Here is a 25,707-nt window from a genome sequence, read left to right on the forward strand (position 1 = left end):
TATATAAAAAAACACTTTTATTTTGAAGCCAAAATCACAGAGCCAGCTCATCTCAGACTCAGCACCATCTGGAGGCTGGGATGTTGAGAGTTTGGTTACAGGAAAGTGATAAGAGATCTGATGAAGATTTCATTAAAATATGTAAACACAACCATAGTGCATCAAATATCAGTTTGTTTTCATTAAACTTCAGAACAAAAATCATAAAATGCAATGGATGCAGAAAAAAGATATCCTTGAACAAATGAAGTAAAGGAGAGATTTTGCATTAAAATACATACTGAAAAGTTAACCTAAAAACTGAAAGTTCAGTCATTTGAAAGAGTAAAAGCTCCACTGAATTTAAGGCCAGCAGCTAAATAATGACTGACTTTCATTTTAAGTGAAAACATACTTCATTAAATTGTTATAAAACCGGCTTTGATGAACAAAAAGTGACTGTTCTCTGAATGAAGGCACAAACTTCGGTGTTTGTTTGTCTTGTATGAGTTTCACGTCACTCAGGACAGTCTGCTGTAGACTCTGTGGGCAGGGAGCTGATGTGCTGGAGCAGCTGGTCGCAGTAGAGAGGACTCCGCTGTTTGTCTCTCACAGCCTCCACCTCCCTCCTCAGAAGCACCGGGTGAACCAAGCTGCCTTTCTTCAGGATCTCTGGACACACACACACACACACACACACACACACACACACACACACACACACACACACACACACACACACAAAAATGACAAGAGTCAGTACTCAGGATATGAGATGCTAAGTGGACACAGTCAAATAAAGGGGAATATTAAATTTAAAAAAAAAAACACAAACGTGTGAAAATTAACAGCTTCTTAATATCCTATTATTCTAACTAAGGTACAATTCCTGCATTTAAAACAACAAAATGTCCTTTAGGTGTCAAATGTTAAATAAATCATTATGCAGCAGAAAAGCCTCTGCCAGTGTTATTATTATTATATATTACAGTAGTGGATTATTATTGCTGAATGATTACTGTGAAAGCAGCCTTTTCATGTTGTTGCTGGAGGAGGTGTACTGTTAACTACTTCATTCACCGTTTATCTACTTTAAGCTGTAACTGCACATCAGATTTTATAGACTGTTTTGGATCTAAAACCTGAATCTCAAAAGTAACCAGCAGTTATAACTGTCAAATACATGTAGAGGAGTAAATTATGCAATAGTCCCCTCTGAAATGGGTAGAAGTATAAAGAAGCATCCATTTAAATATTCAAGTACAACTTTGGGGTACTTGTGCTTAACTTAAGTTCAGTACTGGAGTAAATGTAATTGTAGTTATATTCCACTACTGAGGAAGACTTAAGATCAACTTAAAACTTAAGTTTGGAAGGATGTGATCTTCCATGTATTTCATTATTTAGTCATACCTGCCCTGATTGCATATGAACTACTTAGTTTCTAACTTGGGTTTAAGTCAGATACTGATTCGGTGTTTTCTATGTCAGAACAGCAGCAGATGGCAGTGATGAACTACAGTACATCCACTCCGCCATCCAAGTGCCCTTTTCTTCCACTGGGAGGCGATAATTCTCTTTTCAAATCCTTTCTTCCCACCATTCCCACACCGTCTGCTGATTTTCAGAGGTATATAGAATTACTTGAGTTGCTGTCAACTACATAAATGCTTTGGAAACCACAATGAAAAAGTGCTGTTCCAGTGGTGACATGCCGTCACTCTGGATGAGTTAGCTCATGTAAACTCATCATCTGATACCTGCCTTTGTTCTTCAAGGAGACAGAGGGGATTTTTAGCTTTTGTGTATACTGTACCCGGCTGGGATGGAGGAAGGGGAAGTGGGACTCTGAATTAAAGGAGAACAATGATGACTTGTGAGAAGTGAGTTATGCCCGTGCCAACAGTCTGTGTGATTGAGCAGGTAGCAACCGTGCTGCCAGGACTGTGGGATTATCAGGGTGGAGGACTGAAGGAGTGATAGAAGAAGAGATGAGATGGAGGGGGGGTGGCGGTGCTGTCCATCATGCTGTCAGGACATGCTGCATACATCAAGCCACAACACAGATATGCGTTTGAAATCCAAGAAGCATAAGAATGGGATCAACTATTAAAGGAACAAAGAGAAAGAAATGGAAGAGAGAGAGTGGGAGGAAAAGAAGAAAGCTTCAAACAGGGCCGTCAGGATTGCTTCCACATTTGTGGCGCAGGCGGTTATGGGTGCTGTCAGATACAGACGATCACTCAGCATGATGTGAGGTCATCTCATTTCACAAAGAGACTCCGAGCTGTCTACCAGTCAATTGCACTTCATGGGGATCACAGTTTGAAAATCTGGGCTACACACAATGGCTCATATTTGTATCTTTACACTGTATAGGCCATATATGATGACACACTATGTACAGCTGACAAACATGTATAATGCACTTCTGTCGTTACTGATGCATCACCAACATTTTCAGATTTGATAATGAGGATGTTGAAAAAAAAAAAAAAGAATCATTTCTATTCATTACTCTCCCTCAACAATATAAACGTAGCTCATTGGTTTTGAAGGTTAAAACTGCTTTTTTGAGCATCAATGGAGGTAAAGAGGAGTAAGATATATTAGGCTTTGGCAACACATCCAATAATTGTTAGTAGTGTCAATTCAGTGTTGGTCTTTTCATTGGATTTGTTGGCAGTAAGAACTAGAATTACCACCTTGTGGTTGTATGACTCTGCCACTCAGACTAGTGTCAGGTTTACATCCCTGTTTATCCAGAGTCATATAAAATATGAACCATTTGTGTGAAATTTTGTCATAATTGCTGTGTGAAGTCGTGAGTTATGGCTAAAAAGGTGTTTTGTGTCACCGCAACCTTGTCCTTTGACCATCATCAGATCAGTCCATCCTTGAGTCCAAGTAAATGTTTGTTTTAAATTTGAGGAAGTTCGTCAAGGTGTTACTGAGATATTGCGTTCATCATGAGAATGGGACTGACAACCCGAAACAATATGCTCTGGCTGTCGCTGCCATCAAGGCATAAAATATAAATTATCAACAGACTTATCCTTTAACAAGTATCAGCTTTGGTGGGTAACTAATTGCCAGAGCGTCAGTTAAAGATAAATCAATGCAGCGTATCCAGCATAGCTTGAGACAGCAAAGAAATTCTCCAAAATCGTTCCTTTCATGTACAAACTTTAACATACTCTGTGACAGTATAGTTTTTCAAAGAGAATCCTTAAACCACACATGCACAGACATGACAGGAAATCACTCAGCTACAAGAAATACAGACGTACAGTATGAGGGTGAAGGCCGGTTTATAAAGTTGATTTATATGCGTTATTCTGCCTTCTGCAGTCAAGGTTACAGACACTTGATAACCACTGGCAAAAACAAAACTGCTTATCATCCTTACATGTCTATCAAAAGCTATCTGGCAGAGCTAGAATTCATGGTATGGAAGCTATTGCTGCATCTGGTGAGTGTGTGAATGCCTTCTTTTTTTCCCCCCTCTGTCTCGCTGTATGAAAATGAGAGATCCAGTAGTGAGGCCTCTCATCGCTGGCTAAGGCATCAGCGCTCACCTGTGTCCTGTCAGAAGTAATGACAGCTAACATCCATGAGAGTGGGAGAGAGTGAAAGTCCAGAGGAGCTGAGTCTCGGTTACGCACTTCAGGAGAAGCCACTCAGACTTTCCACTGACACATGAATAAAACACAGCCGTGAAGCTACAGGCCGTCACAGAAAACACTGGGTATGAGAGAAGGAAGAGAGATGGACAGATAAAAGACGGCGGGATTAGCCGGGAATGGGGGGGGGGGTCCCCATGTGGTTGTCATTAGTTGGGACCATTGTGCATGAGGGGGGGGTGGGGTTCCTGGGTGGAGAGGCAGAGATTTGGTGTATTGGAGGGGGAATTATACAGACCAGTGTCTCTCTCAGGTGGGCGCTTATTTTTATCTGGATCTTGTGTTTCACTCTTGAGGGCCACCTCCAGGCTAGCCCTGAAGGCACTTACTCTGGCAGGAGGAATTCAGCGGCTCTTGGTGATGAATTGCGTGGAAAAGAAGGATAATGGGGAGCTTTTGAAATAAAGGAGAAGGGGAATCTGTTGGCAGCGTGCCAGTACAATAACCTAGTCCCAGACACAGCAGGCTGGTCTGCAGATCATCACATCTAAACTCTGCTATCATCGCTGGCTTACATTCACTATTATCAGCTTTGCTATCTGTATCAGCTAAATATGTGTATCAAATTGTTAAGGTCAGAATGTCCAGATCACATCATTTCAAGTCAGATACAGTATGTGAGCTTGAGGATGTTTCAAATTAAGCATCCCATTGTTATATTCACAATCTTTCCTTAAGTGGTATCAAGGTCTGTCAACAATTCACTAAAGGCCAACAAGAAAAAAAGTTTGCTATGTTTTGTCAAGAGTTATGGTCACGATTAACAGTGAAGAGTTAAGGGAAACGCTATGATACATTCCATGTGGACCAGAAAATATTTTTGTCCACATTTCTAAGATCCAGACTAATTATTCATTTCTGCACCCACTTCAACAGATCATTATCAGGACATGTGCACATCTTCCCTTTCCATCAACAAGCTATCAACACTCCCTCCTCATCGCTGAGGTCGCTGTTTCAAACACCCCACCCAGTCTCACCGAGCACTTGCTCCTGCACCGAGGCATTGGGATCATCCAAGTGCAGGAGGAGCTGCTGGAAGAGGAGCTGCAGATGAGGAGCGCAGAGCTCGGGGTTGTAGTCTTTGGTCAGGTTGGACAGCCAATGCCCAAGGGCCTGCAGAGCAACGCCGCGCACCTCCTCGCTGCTGTCGTCCAGACGTTTCAGCAGCCCTGTCGAGAAAAGACACACACGAAATATATATTCACAGGATTAAGAAATAAAAAATTCTAAAATATTTCAGTCGTTGAATGGGTTAGCTACTTTCATCCCCATAATTATCATGTTTAGTTTTGAGGATCAATTTCCTATTACTACACTTTTGGTATGTGAGATACACAATTATCCTGAATGAAAACAGATATTTTAAATCAAGTAAAATGTTTCCCATGCATTAATTAAAGCTAAAACTGTGACATGATTATACAGAATTAAGAGCAATGCATTCATGTGAAGTGTGACAGAATGCAGTCAACTAATTTCTGTGTGTGTGTTTGTCATTTACCAGGGTAGATCTTGTTGAGGGCCTCAGGGTGCAGACTGGTTCCGATGAGTCTGAGAATGGTAGATACAGAACGACAAGCCAACAGTCTGCTCATCTGAGAGTCCTCTTCCAGGGCCGACAACACATGGGGACTCAGCTTCTCCTCCAGACACAGCAGCTGCACACAGAAAAGGCAAGAGAAGCATACTCAGCTTTTAAATGTTAGATGATAAGATCAAAAGTCTGCCCAACTGTTTCATACAATACATCACTAAAAAGAGAAATCTGGTCTCTAGTTTACAAAGTCAGAAAGTTTGTCATTTTCCATTTAGATGTCCACAATGGTAAAGAATGCACTCCTCTATTAGAGGGCTGCATTGTCAGGACCACTTATTTTAATGTCTAAAATCCTTTCTAAAATGTTTGCTTCCAATTGTTTTACAAACCTGAGTTATTGACAATGATAAAAGGAAAAACAAGGCTGGTCAGTGAAAGTGACAACACACGCTTAAAGAATATTTTACACACTTTTCTTCAATAATTTTTTTTTTTTTTTTTTTAAACTCAAGTGAAATATCAACTGAAAGCATGACAGATTCACATCAGGTCTGGATCAGTCTGTACAGACACATGGGCACAGAGCCCATCTTCAGAAGTCCAGTGAGGACCAATGTTTTCATCACACCAACAGATGAGAAACAGATGAAATGGACAAACAAGGTGAGGCTGAGCGCCACGAGCCATGGGGCCAAGAGGTGATGGCTAAAACCTCTGTCACCCCGTCTGTTTGCTATCGAAACCATGCTGGCAAAACAGTAAAGAAAAAAAAACTGTGAGGGGAGAAAGAGAGGCAAGGAGACAGAAAGAGGAGGAAAATTTGGCAGAGGAGTGATCCGGCATTACATCAGTGACAATGTGAGGATGCCAAATGTAATTGGAGCTGCTAATTGTTTTCACAGGGAGCAGTGAGGAAACAATGTCCTTCTGAACGAAAGGCTGTTTGATTTGCTCGTGGAAATAACCTTCTGTTGTTATACCAGTCAGGACATGTTTATTTCATCTCAACTGGAACCTCATTTCTAACCTAAGAGCCCAGAGTAACACGGTCGTATTTAATCACCACTTTTCCACGTTTTCTATTCTTGTGAGGACGTTTGGGTGCCATTTGATAGTAAAAGTCTGATCACACACCTAAACCCACACACCCACACCCAAGCTCACATTGTCCCCCAGCTGTTTGCTTTGCCTTGTAGTTAAAGACGTGTGAATAGAGGAGGTGTGTGAGCCAGTTCCAATTGGTCACTCAGCACACGTGAGGGCAAACACAGCCAGATGTGTGCGTGTGAGCACACATACTGTATATGGGCACATGCTCCGACAGGCAGGTGCAAGGGCATGTCCCAGTGATAGTTCCTACATATAACGAGGGCCCAGAACACTGGACGCATTGTTCCCCAGGGACAAAGGTATGTGAACCCGCTTGCCCCCACGTACACCTGCTACCTCCTACGGCCAACTCTTTCAGCCAAGGAGAGAAAGATGGCCGCTAATATATTTTCCTAAATGACCAGTGGGACCGTCTATTTTGTTGTGAAATGGATAAAACAGAGACTTTGAAGTAAATGTCAATTCCTGATGGATTAGAAGAATGCACTACCACATCTTTTCCTTTACAGCTGAGTCAATAAAAAAGTGTTTCTGCAGAGTAGAGATCAGGAGTACGCACTACTGGAGGAGGTTCACATCCGGTGTTTGCCTCCAATATTTATGAGTCCCTTTGCACAGGTGGAAGTAAATGTAACCAGTGTATCAAACGTGCCTTTGTGCAGGAAGATGTATTAGTAGATGTCATCTCTGCAGAGTTGGTGTGTGTGTGTGTGTGTGTGTGTGTGATTGTACCTGTCCAGGTGTGATGGCCCCTCCATGCAGCAGTGCCAACAGACAGCTGAGGGCTGAGGTGCGGACGGCAGCAGCAGTGCGGCCTGCGTGCCACACAAGGTTAGGAAGCAGGACGTCACACAGGAACTTCTCGGAAACACCACTGAAATGCCTGGAAGAATGCAGAGAGTAAGAACATGGAGACACGACAGAGAAACACATTTCTATTGCTTCATGTGGTAACTAGCGAGCCACCGTGAGGATGAGTGAATGATGATGGCGGTTGGGAATGGAACGTGACTGCTCGATTCATAAACAACTGCAACACAATGCCTTTACTGCAGTCATTTTCCCACACTCTTACTAAGACGGGCAGACGGGTGGTTGGGCAGTAGAGGAGAAGTGGGAGGCGAGGAGTACAACATCTGGGTGTCCTCTGTTCCCTTCTCCCTCTCTTTCCCATGCTGGCTTAGGCCCGACATCCTCACACACACTACCAGAGTCTGCAAAGCTCTTTGCTCCAATCCAACTCCACAAGCTCTGGTTGCTGCCTCTAGCCTCTGTCTGTTCAGCTGGTGTCACAATAAATTTGTCATGCATTTGATAAAGTGTGCTGTAATGTTTCAAGGCCAGCAGGGGGAGACGGTGTGCCACTAATACAGCCCGGTCTGTGCTGCTGTGTAAACTAAGTGTCTTCCTCCTGACAGGTGTTGAAAGCTCATCAAGAATGACGGCAGACGATGGAAAGACATATTTCCACATTACAGGGATGATGTCCAAGAGAAAGAAGACTAGGAGGTTTTTACCTTTCACTTGGATGTCTCTGCACACACACACAAGTGCCAGGGAAATTTGACTGTACATCTCATGGGTCTCTACACAGTGGAGCTGCCTGTGCTTCTGTAATGGTCACAAAGCAGCTGTAGAGCAAACAATTCTCCCTCACAGCAGAAAATCGACATCTTAACAAGCGACCGAGTTTGCCATCAAGTAGGACTGGGCAGTCATTCAGTAAAATAGATTTTCAGATTTCAGCAAAATCATTGAATGATGGTATCATATACTTGTTCTAGACATATCTGTTATCCAAATAACTTCATACAAATTCCTTTTCATACAAATGAGTTGTTTCAGTTTGTGACTGACACATTCAGAGAATTTGGTATCATGTGTTGCATAATACTGGAACACAGTTCATTATTCTTTGTGTGATTTTGCATACATTTGACATATCGTGATATATATTGGTATTGGAGATATCCATATCATTACTGTGATAATGTAAATTATATTACCTATTCCCCTCGTCAGGTTTTAAAATCTTATTTTCTTAAAACTGAGTTTCAGGAATTTTGTAAAATCTGTAACTGAATAAAGTGTTATTTTTGATACAAGCACAGTTGGATCTCCTTTATTTTGTCTCGTTTCATGTTACTGACAAGCATTATAGACAATCTGCAGAATCTAGGAAAGTCCTGGAAGAAGGAAAAACCCCATTTGGAATAAGAGGACCATCTCACCCAGAGCAGCAGTTTTGTTTGATGTCTTGAAAGCTGAAATTAACACTCAAGACGGATGTCTTCTGCCGTTCACACATGCATGAAAACACACACTCTTATCTCACTTGGAAGTGGCACATGAGTTTGGCCTGCCACATCCAGGGAGAAGAAGTATGAATTTTCATTTGTCACACATCACCTTCTACTTAAATTTCACATCCAGCTTTTTGATCACCGCACACAAATCCACATGAAACAAAACACAGTACCATGCACAAAAACATACTTTCCCTTTCTGCTTGTTGTGTAGTGGAGCTGTCATTAAGTCATTTTGGTTGTAGAACAAAGAGAAGAGGTTTTCTCTATGACTATCATTGTCCTCTTGATGACATACAGCATGTGCGTGTGGGCTACAATCTCCTGAGCAAAGATCAGGCCATAAATCATGAATGGAGGGATGAGATGAGTATGAATGGAAATATTATGGCAGACCACACAGCTCCACATAGTGTAAGTTAAGCATTTGTTTGAAACCTTTTGAAGGTGTAACATGATTTGTGTCTCCTGATGGTTCTGTGATTACCAAAGATACAGCTCAGGAAAGAGAGACGCAGTTAGCAGCACAGGTGGCCACGGGGAAGAGACAGAGGCTTCTTTTGTCTAATATTCACATCTATGGATAAAATAATCTGATGAAAGCTGAAAGCAAAGTTCCAATTTCCACGTTTTTGGCAAAGGAGGCAGAATATTTTGGCTTAAGAACACTTCCCGTTGTTTATGCAACATATTTCACTGACAAGGATATAATTTAGTCTTGTATTCTTTACATTGTTGCCAGGTCCAGGCCAAAGGCACTTTCAACATCCTCCCATACAAAGATTAGCAGTTTATCCCCTTGATTATCCAGTGGAAACACCTACCATCCCGTACAGACCTTTTGGCTGTAGGGTTAGGGTTAGTGACATGCTGCGCAGATGTCTCTATGGCAACCCCATTGACAAGGTTTGTCTTTCTGATCGACAGGAACAGCTGCTGCGATCACCGTGACCCGGGATGGGCCTCAGGCTTAATGCATTCCCTCAGATTAGAGCTCTGAGCCCCGGGCTGAAGGCTGCACAGCTGAGGACTCGGAAGGGACCGTGGAGGATGGGGTGGGGGGGCTTCACAGAGGGGAAGAATCCACAAACAGGAGCTTCTCTCTAGGTGTCAGACAACCCTCCAATCCTACTTCCGTCATCAGTCAATAATCATTTAAATTACTGACGAGACATTCAGACAGCATGTGCCATCTTCTTCTTCAGGCATGCTGGGAAGGGATTCATTTGAGTCAGTCTATGTGATACTCCCTAAGAGACTAATTCAAGTCTAGTGGGACCCGCTACAGTCACTTCTGGACTACCATTAACTGTATCACGCCTGGATATAACCCTATCGTGCACTACATGACTATCTGAATAAACCGCAGGTCCAAAAGAAACTGAGAGGGTTATAACAGCCTCATGGAAATAGACCATTTTGTGTGTTTATGGTTCCTTGTGGGTGTGGCACTAATTTGCAGGTTAATGTGAAGCAAAGTCTAAAAATCACAAGCCATGATAATAATGATGACTTGGAAAACTCAGACTAGATAAACCCAAACAACTGAGTGCAACATCATACAATAATGAAAAGGTGCAAAATTAACCACCAATTCAGCATGCTGTGTGTGTGTGCCTTTGTTCAACGGAAAACGTGCAACTTTTCATTAACCTACTAAAGAAACATTTCGTTCCAAAATTTGTTTCATGAGTTACCTTGCTCTGTGTGTATATTTCTATGTGAATGTGTGCGTGCGTGCGTCCCTCTCACCCCTGGGAATCCAGTGTGTTGGCTGCGTCCAGTAGCAACTTGGCAAGCATCGTGAAGGTGCTCATTCTCATTTCTGGGTCTTTGTCTGGTTGGAGGCAGCTCCGGAGCAGGAGCATCAGCTGGCTCACAAACTCCCCTATCACTGGACCTGCAACACATACACAAACACACGCATATGTCTGTGTTGATACTGTAATGCTCCATCTGCTGAAATCAACAGTCAATTGACTTCAATACATTCTCATTTTCAGCCTCCCCACTAAAGACTTGACCTATCCTTAAAATCTCTAGTGTGTCTTTTTTAGAGAGAAGGCGATTTTCATTCTGCCTTTTAATTCTTAATTTTTTTCTTTGTCAGGACCAAATGTCAAATGGCAAAAAAGAAAAAGCCTACATGAACCGAAGACCTTTTTTTGTGTTAAGCACTGACCAGAGGGCTTGTGTTATTGAGAACTTGACTGAGTGGTGAGACAGTGACACAGAGCTCTGAGGAAATGAGGCATAAAAAGGTCTTTGTGTGACAGAGTGTTTCTATACAAGTGTCTATTACAGGAAAATGAGAAACTTGCAGTGCAAGTGTTCCCAGTTACACTGATGCCCACACACACACACCCACCAACAGTCTGACTGCATGTTTACAGAGCTATATATAGTAATCTGTGTGTGTGTGTGTGTAACCAGTGATAAGTGCCCATGCCCTGTTTGGACTCAATTGTACAGACATGAGAGTAGACGGAGGAAATCCTGCAACTGCCTGAGGGTGGCGGCCAACGTCATAAAGAGATATGGGAAAACAGAAAGAAAGAGAGAGAGAGAGAGAGAGAGAGAGACACATACTTCATCCAGCGGGAATGCATGAATCAAAGGGTGTGTCATTTAATCAGGGGTGTTGGAGGAGACGTCTGCAGGTCATCTCTCAGTGACTTCAGAGATGACAAGACAGCGATAGGAGATTTCACTACACTAATAGACAAACACACTTTTCATTAGTGCTTAGAAACACTGTCGACGTGTATCCTGTCCTTGGGCAAGGCTCTAAGACCTACCACAGAGAAAGAGAGAGTGGGAGATTGTGCCAATCTACACACAAAGGATCAGACAGTCTCACACCAGCTGAAGAACAAAAGACTGTGAGGAGGATATGAGAGAGCAATAATTATTCCTGTCTCCAACAAACACAGATGGAGTGTGTGAAGAGCTGATGAGCAAGCAAAATGACCAATTCTCATTGTCATTTTAACTACCGTCAATTGTTCAGCACAGGACCGATTTCCCTGAGTCATGTGCACATCAAACGCAATGTCCACACGCTGCCTGTTTTGCTGCAAGTAATAAAGTCCTAGGGCTGTGTTAATAGACCAAAGATCCCATCTGAAAGAACTAGAAAGACCGTCTCGTGGTTGTGGGCCTCTGCCAACCATTCCAGTTGCAGTTTATATGCATGTTTGTGCAGACTCAGATAATATACTATATGTGGTGCTTGGCTTAACTTTGTTAAGCTTTGTTGTTCTTGTTCTACTGTATGTCTATTAGTGTGCAGGTTCATTAAAAGTCAAATTCCCTGTATGTCTTCACATGCTTGGCCAATAAAGCTGAGTCAGTAGACAATTCTTCAAATATGGATGTTGCTGCAAAGAAGCTACAAATTCTATAACATGGATGCTTCACTCACATCTGAACAATGGCCAGAAAATTGCTTTTGCAGAACATGATGTCACAGCGAAGTTGACCTTTAGCATGTGAATTCTTGAGTTTTGTTCACAGCGACCTTGACATTTGACCTTTGACCACCAAATTCTAATGAGTTCATCCAGGTGTTACAGAGATATGACATTCATGAGAGTGGGGCGGACACACGGACCATTGGCCACGGCTGTCGCCAGTGTAGAGGCATACTAAAACTTAGGAAGGCTTAGAGCAGCATTCAACATGCACAAATAAAACACACCCATACACACATGCTGACACACACGCACTGAGCTTCAAAGTGGCCTTGATCCTGGGGAAGGTCAAGAGCAGGCGGCTGTGGTGCTGTTTGATGTAGTGACCTGTATGGAGATGACTGAGTGGACTTAGACTGCACTGGTCAGTTAGCCGTGGGAGTGTGTGTGTGTGTGTGTGTGTGTTTCTGTGTGTGTGAGGATTAGAGGGGTACCCTGCTGCCCAGTCAATTAGAAAGAGAGTGGAGGGAGGGAGAAAGAGGTGGAGATGAAAGTGTGGCACAGGGAGGTGCTGATGATGGAGGATTATATGGTATAGGGGGAGGTAAAGTAAAGTCTCAGCACCAAAGACAGGGTCACAGCTTTTTAACCTACTGCACCACACACACCCATACCCACACAGGCACAGACTAACCCCTTTAGTCAAGTCTGAGACACACTGACTGACTGACAAACAGAGGGAGAGACAGGGATTTACAAAAGTCAGTAAGCCAACTGCTGCTAATGACAGCCATGTTTTTTTTTCTGTGTGGGTGTGTTTGACTATGACCCTCTCTGCTTGGGTAACGAAAAATAATGAAAACTTTTTCCACTATGCTTCTGAGTGAGGGTCATTGATGGGCATCCTTTTTGGACAACAGAGTGAAACCCCACACATCCGTCAGTGCATCAAGCAATAAATCATACAGAATTGAACCTTAAACATTTGACAGACCTCACATCTGTCAAGCAGCGTTGACACTTGCTCCAACCAGCACTGACACTCGTGTCCAGGTTTTGTTGCCTAATATTCACCTCAATAGTTCACCTCAGGAGCAGTCTGGGACTATAAAAAAAATACGGATGAGGAGGACGCTGGCCTGTTTTTGTGAGTGCGACTGCATGAAAGAGATACATCCGGACACATTTCAAACTATTTTAATAAACTATGAGGAGCATTTGTGCAAGACAGAATTCGGGTTGCTGCTTTGACAGTTGCTGTACTTGCCGTGATGATGGATCATGTGCTAACAGGACCAACAGCTTGGCGCTTAAAATATGATGTAACATGTTGTGTCTGAACAAGTTCAGGAAAGAATGGCTTCACCAATCACACCATGAAGTAATGTTTAATAAAACATTACAAAGATTATAGTCTCACCGACATGCTGGGGTGAAACGGAGCCAAAAACCATGTTCAGATTGATGACTGATGCAGTTATTTTCTTATCATTAACAAGGAATTTGACTGACCAATCTCTTAAAAACCACACTGTATTTCTTTGACCGTTATGGTGTCTCAATATGTGCAAACCTCAGCACCTGCGGTATGACTTGGCAATGTCTAGTGCACATTCAGGCTTCACTTCTCACCTGACTGTATGACTATGATATGCAGTTGGAGTCTCTGTGGGGAGTAACTGGACCAAGTGTTGACAGAGGCAGACAGCCAGTCCAGCAGCTGGCCCATATGTTGTCTATAGATCTCCATCACTGAGTCCAGGCCCTGCACCTTACACAAGCACTGTACACTCTGCAAGGCCTGAGGGAGAGAGGGATAGAGGGAACAAAATTATGTCAATTATGCCACGTTTTGAAGCTGCAATTTTTATTTGAAATTATAAAGAATTTAGTCAAAAAAGACAAAGAAACATCAGGTGGGTGAAAGATTAAATGAAGAAATCTATGAGAATAAGTGTTAACAACACTCTGTTTAAGTTGAACAATTACAGTTTCTTTCTTGTAATTTCAGGAATTCTTCAGGTCATGCTCACATGGGAGGCAGAAAACCATCATGTGAAACCACGGGAAGAACAACACTGCAGACATGACAAGGTCTCACACATAAAACCACTTAGAAACAAAAACCCTGATAAATATACAGGATGTCACAAAGGCACAGGAACTGACAGTAAACGCGCACACGCACAGACACACATCAATAAAGCTGGGCTGAGAGGAAAGGGCAGGAATGAGAGATATGAGAGTAAATAATTAGGGCAGGGTAACAGACCTTTAGGGCACTTCATAGTTCCCTTCATAGTCCCTCAGGGATGGACAGGGAGAGAGACAATGTCTGAGTCACAGATTGGGCCGTTCAGAAGAGAACTAGACAACCCTGAGCTGTCCACTGATGGGAAAGACATGCCCCCTTCCTGGGAAAACAAGTTTGACTTTTCCTCTGGGTCCGGAAGTGCCCAAGGCCATTCTCACCCTCCCTCTCTTTCTTAATCCATTCCTTCCCATCTCTTCTCTAACACTGCTGCCTGTCTGAACATACACACTGATGCAGACAGACGTAAACACATGCACACACTGGTGGACCATGTGGTGTCTGGTAAGCATCAGTGCCAGTTCCTTCCCGCTCCTCTCCCTGTCATTAGCCTCCTATGGCGACAAGAAGTTAGGCGACACACTGGTCTCAGACACCAGTGGCTTCCCTTCTCAATTTTCCTGTTTGTCGCTTTGTATTTGGAGGCTGACCACAACATGAAAGCCTATCATGCATATCAGCTTGTTTTTGTGACCTGAGGAGGTGTAATGGGGTTGGGCTGATGACACACCTGCTAAGAAACACAGCTCATGTCTCCCTATGTTTTTTTTTCTCTATTTCTGTCTTGTCTTTCTCTTTCTCCACCTTTCACCCGCCTCCTTTAACCCAGGACTGGATTTAAAGTTCCACTCCAAAGGTGCAATTTCAGCTCCCCTGGCTAAGTGGGTAATTATACTGTTAGCCATGCCCACTTTGAACCTGTACAAATGCTTACATTCCTCGAACAGCTCTCTTGCTTCATAAAACCTGCTTACCTTTCTAATAAAAAAGGATGGAAAAAAGAAAATTGAAGGGGAGAGGGGTTAAAAGAAATATGCCATTTCAGAGTAGAATTATTGAAGAGTTACAAAGATGAGGCGACATGCTGGTTTTCCCACGGTGAACAAACCGATGGCAGAGCAGCAAAGAATATGAATCTGTATCTTCAAGTTATGTTTTCTCACCTTTTCACTCAGATTTGCTTCAGTGGAGAGGCTCTGAACAGTGACCAGCACCTGCAGCAGCTGCAGGCTGACTGAGCCACAGTCTGACTCACACTGACACAGCAGCACATCCACACAGGCCAACAACTGTTCCAAGTACATAACCTGGGAAAGAGGGAGAGAGGAAGAAGTATTATGAGATTGTCTTGTCTGGTTTATGACAGATGTGACTCCTGTGAGACGGATTCAATTTGTGTGCTCACTGCATCTTCCAATGAACCCCATTCCATTTCAGTCCTCACGATCCCCTTTTTCTGCCCCAGTCCCTCTCCACTTTCTCCCCCAAAGCCCACCATGTCCTTATATACTCTTCATTAACTCTAAGAGGTAATCCCACTTTAGTGACCACTTGTCTCTTATTTCATACAAAAATGACAAGAACAACAAGATACAATAACTCAAAGTGAGAACTCTGTTTCCATCTCTGAGAATGAGCGTGTGTGAGATTTCCATCACTTGTCAGCCAGTGTTGTGGTGAGCTCATGTTTAGACAAAGACCTGCGGCTCGGGCTAATTTCCATGCCATCACTGGGATCACAGCCTCTTTTCCTGTTTTCTCGCAGCCTGTCATTATAGCTGGTTGGGGGGGAGGTGACTTAAGAGCGTGTGTGTGTGAGTGAGCAAGAAATTCTCAATGTACACTTATACCTAAACATATTCTCCATCACTCAAAAAGCAGTCACTCAGATACCACAAACCAGAGCTCCATCACTAGGGGGCGCACTATCTTTTCCCAAATTTGAGTAGCTATTGTGCAGCACAGCTTGGCATTAGTCTGCAAGAAAAAACAAGTGCTAAGCCAAGTAAAGATGCTCAGAGCATTAAAAAAAAGCCAGGATTTGTTTGAAGGAATGGTCGCTAAGGGACTTCCAGTCTGTGAGACACATGAGCAAATGTTTTTATTTTGCAATGGAGTGCTGAGCACACAGTGGAAAAAAGTTTGTTACACATATCTTGAGTCCAGGGTGTTAGTTAAGTGTGTAAACACATTTTCATGAAGCAGTCTGAGGCTAAACTAAACTTTCATGCAGCTCTGAACAACCACGATTTGCCCTCATTTCTTCAGCTAACAAGGCTCAAAATACTTCCAAAGGGTTACAGCAGTGTGTTAATGCCCTACTTGTGTGAATATGTTCAAATAGTCATTGATGGGGGAAATCCCTGCCTGTGACCAAGTTATTCACTGGCACATAAACACAGCAGGAGCTCAAGGGAGGTGGTCGTGGAAAAAACATAACAAACACATTAGCGTACACACATACGGACACACATAATATACATGGGCAGAAAGCAACCATTAGGGCTGGCCGAAAGAGGGAAAGAGGGAGAGCGGAAAAAGTGTTGCAGTGTAATGACTAGGTGGACACCTGGAGCCAGGTGAGATACACCTGGTTTCATTGGCCCGGGCACGCTCCAGGGGACTCATTACACAGTGTGTGTGCGCATCTGTCCACCACTGGATACATCAATTACACACACACGCACACGACTCCACTTTAAGGAGCCATACACCAGGCGATAGATTCCTATCCAGAAGGGAGCCCCCCCCATGCAGCTCCTGATGTTGCTAAGGCAACAGGAAAACAAACACTGGCGGTGGATACGATGCCGACCCCTTGTAGTACGGTAAAGTTTGCTCTCCTGCCTTTCTTCTCCTCTCTTCGTCCGTCATTCAACAGAGCAGTGAGCAGTATGCAGCTGTCATTAATGACAAAGGGCAGGCACGCAGGAGACATGCTGATATATCGAGGTATGTTTGCGTAGTCAGCAGAATACCGGCCGTTGTGGCAATGTGAAGTTTGTCCACGCACAGACAACATGAAAAGAGACATACTGATCTGTTCCTCCGGTCTACTGTAGGTCAGGCACTTTTTACAGAGTTTCACCAAGACAGCATGCTAGCTGTAAACAAGCCCGGCTATAAATATAACTGCTAATTCACTGTCAGGCCCCCTCTTTATGGCGTACTCCCTCTTTCTCAAAACTATCTTTACTTATTTATACTTTCCCTGCAGATACTGTGATGCCTACATAACCATGGCAACTCACAACACTGCCATACTCAGCTGTGTAAGGTGTGTGTGATCGTGGGGGTTTGTTAATCCTCTGTGGAATACCCCTTTAAAAAGAAGCCCATATGTGATTCATAAGCAAACACCCCGTACAAACTACACAGGGTACCTCAGAACACAGTGGCTTCTCTAACCACTGGTTTGCCTTTCATTTTTCCTCAAGCACTTGACATCATCTTCAATTTATAACCAATATTTTTATTTTCTGCTGAGCATCTGTCATGTATTTTTGTAAGCTGCCTTTTCCCCTACTGAAATAAAGAAAAGAAAACAGGCACTTGAAAGAGTGGCGAGGTTAAGTTGTGCAGAAGCATCATATATCAGCTTCCAATTCTTCAGCTTGTTCCCCGCACTCCCCACGGAGCCTCGCAGTTCCCCCTGCCTCTGTTCACTTTGAAGATTATTTATATTTCTTTTCTTAACAGGCTTCATTTTGTCCAAGTCAAATTTCACTTTTTCTTTCCCTCTGCCTCTGGTTCAAGTGGCACACAACTCTCTCAAGTTGGAACCAAATGCACATACTTTAAAAGTTCTTAAGATGCCTTATTTAAAAAAAAAAAGTTAAATAAAATAAAACAAAGGTACTGAGTGTGCTATTTCTTTTATAGCTTCACTATTTTTGTGTCTGCAGATAATTAAACCGTTATCAAATAAAAGTAAATCAGTCCCCTGTGAAGGATCTAAAGGCTTACTAACACGCGTGTGCTAAGTGAGTGCACAATATTCTGGGTCAGCATTTCACCACAGAGACAAAGAGGGAGAGCGGGATGCAGGTGCTCCCGTCTCCAGTGGTGTTATTTACAGCTACACAGTGATCTGGCCCTGCTCCCCGCTATGAACCCTGTCTGTTGTCGAAGAATGTTGCAGGTGCTGTGTCTGGGTGAGCTCTTGAATCACAACGCTCTATGCCTTGCCCTCTGAAACAGAGACACACGGAATGACACATGGAGATAGATGGAGAAACAGACAGAGAGGAAGCAGAGGTCTGCCTCCATCTGTGCGACAACATGTGACCGTCCCGTCCTGTTAGTTCTTTCTCTAATTGACCCTGCTGGACAGCGATGAGGGAGGACAGAAAGGGGTCAGCGTCCCTCCCCATTTATCACCGGCCTTGACCAGGCAGGCTTTGAAATTTCAGGGATTCTTTCAATGGTGCAGCTGAACTGCAGTCCGGTGCAGAGACCTTACACATGGCTATAAAAAAAAAAAGACAAAGACTATGCACTGCCTTCTCTGCTCAGAGGGGTCAGGGCAGACATGCAGGGGTCACGTGAAATTACTGGATTTTTGTTATTATTATCCCAGGGAGGAAATTCTTGCTGGCCTCATAGGGAGGGGGCTGGGGTCATGGTTATAGGTGAGTCAGTAGTGCGGCAGGATCAGAAAATAACTCTCTGCTAGACAACGGTTATTTTGATTCTTAAAAAGAAACATATTTGGTGGAAGAGGAAAGGACGCGGGGAAGAGTCTGCTCCGGACTCAATGGGATTTTTCCACTGGCAGATTGTTATTTGTAGAGAAACGCCAGAGACATTTTTAACAATTGCTTTTACTATGTAAATAACAAACAAACAAACAAAAAAAAGACATTCAATGTCGAGTGAGCACATTTCACAGTTGCGTGTGAGCAGACGGGTTTGATCATAGACTGAAATGTTAGATTTGAAAAACACCATGTGGCCGGACTGTCACTTTAGCAGGGTCGGCATTTTGGAGAATTACCCAACGATGAACCCACTGAACTCACTGTGTACAGTAGTGCTATTGAAAACTCTTCAACTAAAGCCCTTTTAAAGAGATGTGGCATCTTATCACGAAACCTATTTCCATAAGGGACAAATTAGGCAAGAAATATACAGCTTGACTGCTGCACTGTCACTGCCAAAAATAAGAGACCAAGGTACACAGAGAGAGTAGAAAATGACCTTCTATGACACTGCCAAGATCACCTAACAAGACTGGAAGAGAAACAGCTGGTGCACACAGATCAGGGGGGAAAATCAAGACATGGCAACCAACGAGGACAGAGAAAACCTGGCAAACCTGTCATCAAAACAAGTCTGACTTTAATGTTTTAATATTTTAAACAGAAACTCTTTCCCCTTTCACAGTAAACTTCAGATGTGCTACTCCAATGAAGCTACTCAGTTAACAACAGTAGAAGGATGTGGTTGTACTGGGTGTGAATGAGGTAGATACTGGCAAACAACAGTCATTCCCAGGCAAATAAGTTAAAAACAGATCAACCATAACCAAACCCAAGCTTCCCTCTGCTGACCTGTTGATATTCCTGGCAGACGTCAGGCTGGGCCAGTGTGTTGGCGATCTGTTCGAGATGTGGTTTAAGGAGGGGTTTGGAGCAGCCACCCAACATCGCAGCAAGCACCATGAGGGGGGCCCAGGGATGGGAGGAAGAGTAGGGGGTTGTCACATGATCCAGCAGCAGCTTGAGGAAGACGGCTGGAGGGACAAAGGTCCCCAACAGTTTAGCAGCTGCCAGGCACTAGATGTAGGTAAAGAGAGAGAGAGGAAGACAGTGAAAAGAGACATGAGGGAGTGTAAAGGAGAGCAAGAACAACAGGAAATCCACTTTAAATCTGCCACACATCAAAGATCCGCACAATCCTCCTAACGTAAACAGGTGCATCCCAAGTCCTTGAGCCCTGCTTGGTCCAGTCTAAATTGAGAACTAGAAATGCTTACTCAAAGCTCAACAGATGTATCCTGAAATCATCCCATCTGGTAATAATTTAAATATCACTAAGCAATTCTACTGTGTGTGCAGAGGTCAAGAATTACTAAATGCCACATTTGACCATCCAAAAAAAGGAAGGAAATACAGCATCATGTATAACATCCTGCTAATATGATGACTGGGACTTACTTATTCCCAGTACACACAGATTTTCTTAATTGAAACATTAAATTAGGTCTTTCTTACTGTGCACCATTCACACCAATGTTGTTAAACTTGTTAAAACTGAAAGTCACAGACCCCCACCCTCTCCTCAAACTTACATTGCTGACCACATCCCTCTCTGTGTCAGTGCAGGCCCGGTAGAGAGTGGCCAGCAGAGGCTGCATATGCTGGATGCTGTGGTCCTCGGCGTGGAGCAGCAGCAAGGATAGCAGCTGAGATGTCCTGACCCGCGTGGGGACCAGCCAGTCGGTTACATCGTGGGTGATGGCTGGCACCAGCCTTCCCAGGTTTCTCATCACCAACTCTCTGCAGCCCAGCCCTGGACGCTCCACTGGAGGAAAAAATTACGAATATTCACCTTTGCATAGATTTCAGTTTGTGATGTTCGGAACATTTGCTATTTATCTAACTTTCTTTTTTAGGAACAAATTTTCTCTCTCTGTGTAGTTTATTTTTTTAAGAACATATTGGAAACAGCAATTCCAGAACAATAAATATCACTGATTCACAGGTTTTCAAATATATGTTGACTGTGAAGCAACTCGTCACATTTTCTATTTGTAAGTTCTTATGATTAAGATTTCCCCACAAGAGACTTGTCAGAGCAAGTGAAACGCATTCTCAAATCCTGCAACCCCCCCCCTCCCTCTCTCACTTTCTTTCTTTCTCTGTCTCACCTTATTCTTCTTCTCCTAAAAGGCACAATAATGAGAGAGGAAGAGGTGACTAAAGGAAGACAGAGATAAATCAGAGAAACACACCAGGACAAGACAAAACAAGCCCCTTTCTGGTCGTCTCTCACTGTCTGACAGTGACCTCTTCACACTGGGAGGCCCAGCAGATTTATGACAGCAAGAAAGAGAAAGACAAAGAGGGAGTGGGAGCCTCTTCCTTTCCTTTCCTTTCCTTTCCTGTCCTCAGGCACAGTCTGTATGCATCCACATTGTCACATGTGTAGCTGTGGGACACTTATATTAGCTTTAACCAAAATGCAGGGCCCAAAAAACTCTACCCTTGACACATATACACTTAGCCTAGCCTCACAGGCAAGCCGTGGTCACCATGTTCAGGTTCACACTCATTCCCAGCCCCAAGGCAGACACTTATCTTTCCAAGCCAGTGCCTGCCCTGAAAACTACGCTGTCATACAAAGCATCATATTTTACTGTATATAATAATCTTGGACAGATGTAATAAAAAGAGATGATTTAATGCAGCAAGGTGTGGGTGAATACATTTACATTCAAAATTTACATTTGCATTTAACTGGTGTGACAGGTATTTCATTATGCATGGGGAGAGACCAGTGAAGCCAATGCACCTGGAAACTGCTCTGTTGTAACATTGGAATACAAACACCATTCCAACCTTAGATTTCACCTTAATCAATCCTTCTACTCAAACAGCCAAAAAGATCATCTTACAGGATGTAAGAAAGTCTGAGTTTATCGTCTGAGTTTAAGCTGAATCCAATGGATTTTCCTACTCAGGTTATTTCACCAAGTTAACACCAGGTCTGGCTAGACAGTCTAGGTCTTCCATCACACAGGCTTGACTTACAGTTTTTTCCTCACTGCTGTGGATGACAACAATGGATGCTAATAAGAGCTATAGATGGCAGGAGTTATAATGCTCCCGCATCATCCTGCACTCTCTAACCTATTCTACAGGGATGTATCTGTGTGTGTTCTTAACAGTAACAAACAGCCCACATCTTTGTAGAATTTGTGTATGGCGCTCAGGTTTTTTTTAAAGCAAGTCTGCTTCAAACTTGCTGTTTAAATGCTTTCAAACCTCACAATGAGTACAGTGGTTCTTCTCTTTAAACCTATGGGGTAGTTATTTGTATTTTAAACAACACACAAGTGGGATGATACCTGGGCACATTCTTAAGGGTGAGTAGAGTAGTTCACATAAACATATATTACCCTACAGTACTGGTTGATTTCCCTTTAAGTCTTATTCATACCTTAAAACACAAGAGTAATATGCTACTGAAGAAACATGAGACTACTTTTATGGCCTTGAGTTTACATGAGAATGAAAATGGAATAGCACAGCTGTCTGATACCGTCTCTCCACACACATGGAATAGAGTTTGATTGCTCTGATTCCAGCAACTCACACAGTATATTAATAAGACCTCCCTCTGTAACTGACCTAGTTTAAAGTGTGAGAGCCAGATCAAATAACTGGGGAGGATAAGCCAAAAGACAGAGAATAAACAAATCATACCCTTATGGTAAATATTTGTAGATCAAGATATAACAAGAACTCTTATATTTGCCATATATGAATGAATATGCACATGTAAAATCTAAGTAAGTGCAATTGCTGATTGTAAGAGTTCTTCATCATCCACTCTGTTAAACTTGGATTCTATCTATCTCCCTAACAAATTATCAATCTGTTTGCCTATCTAAATTAAAAATGACAGAGAGCAGGGAAGAAGCTGCCGCTTTGCCAGCTGTGACTGACCTCCTGGTGGGTAGAAAGGAGGTGGGGTGAGGAGGAAGTCCATCTTGTCCTTGATGTCATCTTCATTCTCCTTCTCCCACTGTGTGCCTACCTGTCTCCATAAATCAGCTGCTAGAAGTCTGCAGAAGGGGAATGAAAACATATGTTATAGATATGTTATAGATATTTAGATGCTCAAACTCCCCCTGACCTTAAACTGAAGACTATTATATGACATATTTGTGTGGCATATTATATTATAACGTAAAGGGGGATGTATGACAGTGTCCAGTAAATTACCTTATTTCTGGGATCTCATCATCGATGCTGCTCAGCAGGATTGGGATGAGTTTGTGGAAGTAAGAGTATCTGTCTCTCATGTGAAGTAGCCAATCGCCAACAACTGCAGTCACAGCTTTTCTCACCTGGACAACAAAAAAGAAAGAGACAGCGAGAGCTAAAATTTATCACATGCATGCTTCACTGAAGAAGTGGACTATTGGTTTATTTAATCCCAAAATGGCAAGCTTTGATGGTGAAGATGAGCGTAAGTCCTGGATGCGAATAACTTAGCAAGCAGCACATGTAAGGACCACACAGTAGGTAGGAGTTCTAACAGTGGATTGTTTGCAAAAACTGAACCTGTGGCGAGTCGTCAAACAGTCTCTGTGCCAGGTGAGAGAGTACGTCATCCACGTTTTTCCCAGTGCCGTGCTGAATGACTGCCCCGGTGGCTTCAATGACAGACACTCGTACTCGGGAGTGCTGATGAGCAATCGTCTGCATGAGAGGCTTGACCAGACTCTCAGCCTGCATGTGAAAGTGCTCTGAGGAGAAAGTGGTGAAATGCACTTCAGTCCATTCATTTCAGTTGCCGTAGATCTGATTGAAACATTTATATATTATAAATACTTTAATAATTTTAATAAGGGGATAAATTCTGGGATTTTGGTTATCATAACATTACAATGTAGCCTAGTTATTTTTATTTCAAAGGATAAATTACAGTCCTTTACTGATTACACAGAATTTTTGATTGACAAGAGTGTCCATCCTCTGACACTAACTGAATGAAATTAAGAATTAATTCGAGATAATGTAGGTTTGTGAATTCATCTGACTGTCTGTGTTGTCCAAAAAGAATAATTAGGGACAACTAGGCCTTTTTAATCAGGGCTCTGCAGCTTTGGAACCATCTGCTGAAGTATCTCAGGCAAGCCAAATAAAAAAAGGGTTTTAAGGTAGATGAGAAGGAATGATCAATTAATTGATTAATCAATTAATAGAAAATGTATAGACTAAAACCGGGATTTTAGTCCATCTGACAGGGTGCAAGACATTCCTAATTTTTACTTGTGAATTACTGAAAAATTTCTTCAGGCACATGAAAATGATTCATATAAGGCAAAATGATTAACCTGATGTAAATCATACAGACATCTTCAACTGGTTTCAACGCAGCTGGCGTTGGTTGTTGTTGATCTATGTGTTAAGGGTCAAAAAAGTCCAAACGGTTGAGAACCCCCAGACTGAGCGATTAACTGAGAAAGTAATCTAAAGTAATAGAGAATATATACATTTTTTTGCGTTAAAAAGTAATGGGAAGGCTGTGGATACTAATAATAACCCGAATTCAAGTATTTTAGCCACTCAGTGTCTGGGTGCCTCGAAACCATGGCAACAGACTTTCTCAACAACAAAAAGCGCTTCACGAACCTGGCACACACTTCGCGAACTTTAATGTGCATTTGCAGCTTTCTCTTTTGACATCCGGGAAAGGGTCGACTATGGTTCTCTGCAGTATGTTGATCATTTCGTTCAGATATGGCGCTAAATGCTTCCCGCATACTTCCACTGTCAGAGTCAACATCTCCACGGCCGACAGCCGAAGCTCCTCCGCCGGCTCCAGGATCTCTTTCTCCCCGAGCCTCTGAGCCAGGCACGGCATGAGATAAGGCAGCGACTCCTCCGGTTTGGGGACACAACGAATAAACTCTGTTATCACCGCTATTGTGGTTTCTCTGCATCTTTCCATCGGATCTGTCAGACATTTGAGGAGAGGCTTGAGTAGGGCAGAGAAAACCTCCTGTAAGACGCTACTGGAAAGTCCTTTATCTACAGTCTCCCTCTTGATTTGCTCAAGAGCCCTCTTTCTTGTCGCCTTGTTGTCTTCGTTCAGACAGTTTAAATGTCGGGCAATCCCTCTCAAAACTTCAGAGGCAGCATGCTCGTCCCCGGCCGCCATCGCTGCCATCTTGACTGTCGTTATGGCAACCAGCAGCTGCACGACAAACAAATGCCTGCTTTACGATAGCTTCCGATTCAAAAACTCAATCTTTATTAGCATTCACAAACGCAACCTTTATTCTTGCATGAAGCCTAAATTACTTATATCCTCTGATTTATGTCTGTGTTTTTATTTGATCACTCCCGGATATTTGATCATTCCTACGTATTATTCAAATAATCCAATAATTTAATCTCTCGGTAAAGCATTTTGGTCCATGTTTGTTCCTTTTTACTGTGTTCTATAAATAAATGTCACCACACAAAATATCCAAAATCCATAGTTTCATATAACGCCAAATGTCCTATTTTGAATTAAAATGAAAGCAATTATTATGTTAAAACTGAGTGTGAAATACACACAATTGTAGGATTATTAAGATGATTTCTCATAAAGCAGCTTTTTATCCACTTGGCAACAGCCCCACTCCCTCAGTCTAAAGTTTACAGTGAGGTTTGTATTTGACTGAATGCATTAAAAATAATTTGTAATATCATTTTTGCTGAAATGAAAGCCCTTTTGAGGCAGATCCTGTATAACTGGGGGCCACTTCTTGTTGCCTAATGGGCAAAAAAATCTAGTTTTATAAAATTGTAGGTTTAAGACTGGATATGCTGTTATAGTCTAAAGCGAGAGATCTGCCAAA

At 42.7% G+C, this 25,707-nt stretch overlaps 1 protein-coding gene across 1 annotated transcript; it reads right to left on the bottom strand.

The window, feature by feature from the left end:
* dnaaf5 (dynein axonemal assembly factor 5) lies at positions 1–25,049 on the bottom strand. The gene is made up of 13 exons (XM_023423218.2): positions 24,491–25,049; positions 23,417–23,601; positions 23,075–23,199; positions 22,796–22,914; positions 20,416–20,648; positions 19,676–19,900; positions 15,287–15,430; positions 13,664–13,832; positions 10,371–10,518; positions 7,045–7,195; positions 5,167–5,323; positions 4,643–4,834; positions 1–651 (listed from the first exon to the last, which is right to left on the bottom strand). Exons 1-13 carry the CDS (start codon positions 25,026–25,028, stop codon positions 497–499), a joined length of 2,541 nt encoding a protein of 846 aa, XP_023278986.2. The 5' UTR covers positions 25,029–25,049; the 3' UTR covers positions 1–496.
* Positions 25,050–25,707: the final 658 nt, after the last annotated feature.

The sequence above is a fragment of the Seriola lalandi genome, unplaced genomic scaffold, assembly GCF_002814215.2.
Source record: "Seriola lalandi dorsalis isolate HSWRI2012SDOR001 ecotype SW California unplaced genomic scaffold, Sedor1 jcf7180002054690, whole genome shotgun sequence".
Classification (NCBI taxonomy): Eukaryota; Metazoa; Chordata; class Actinopteri; order Carangiformes; family Carangidae; genus Seriola; species Seriola lalandi.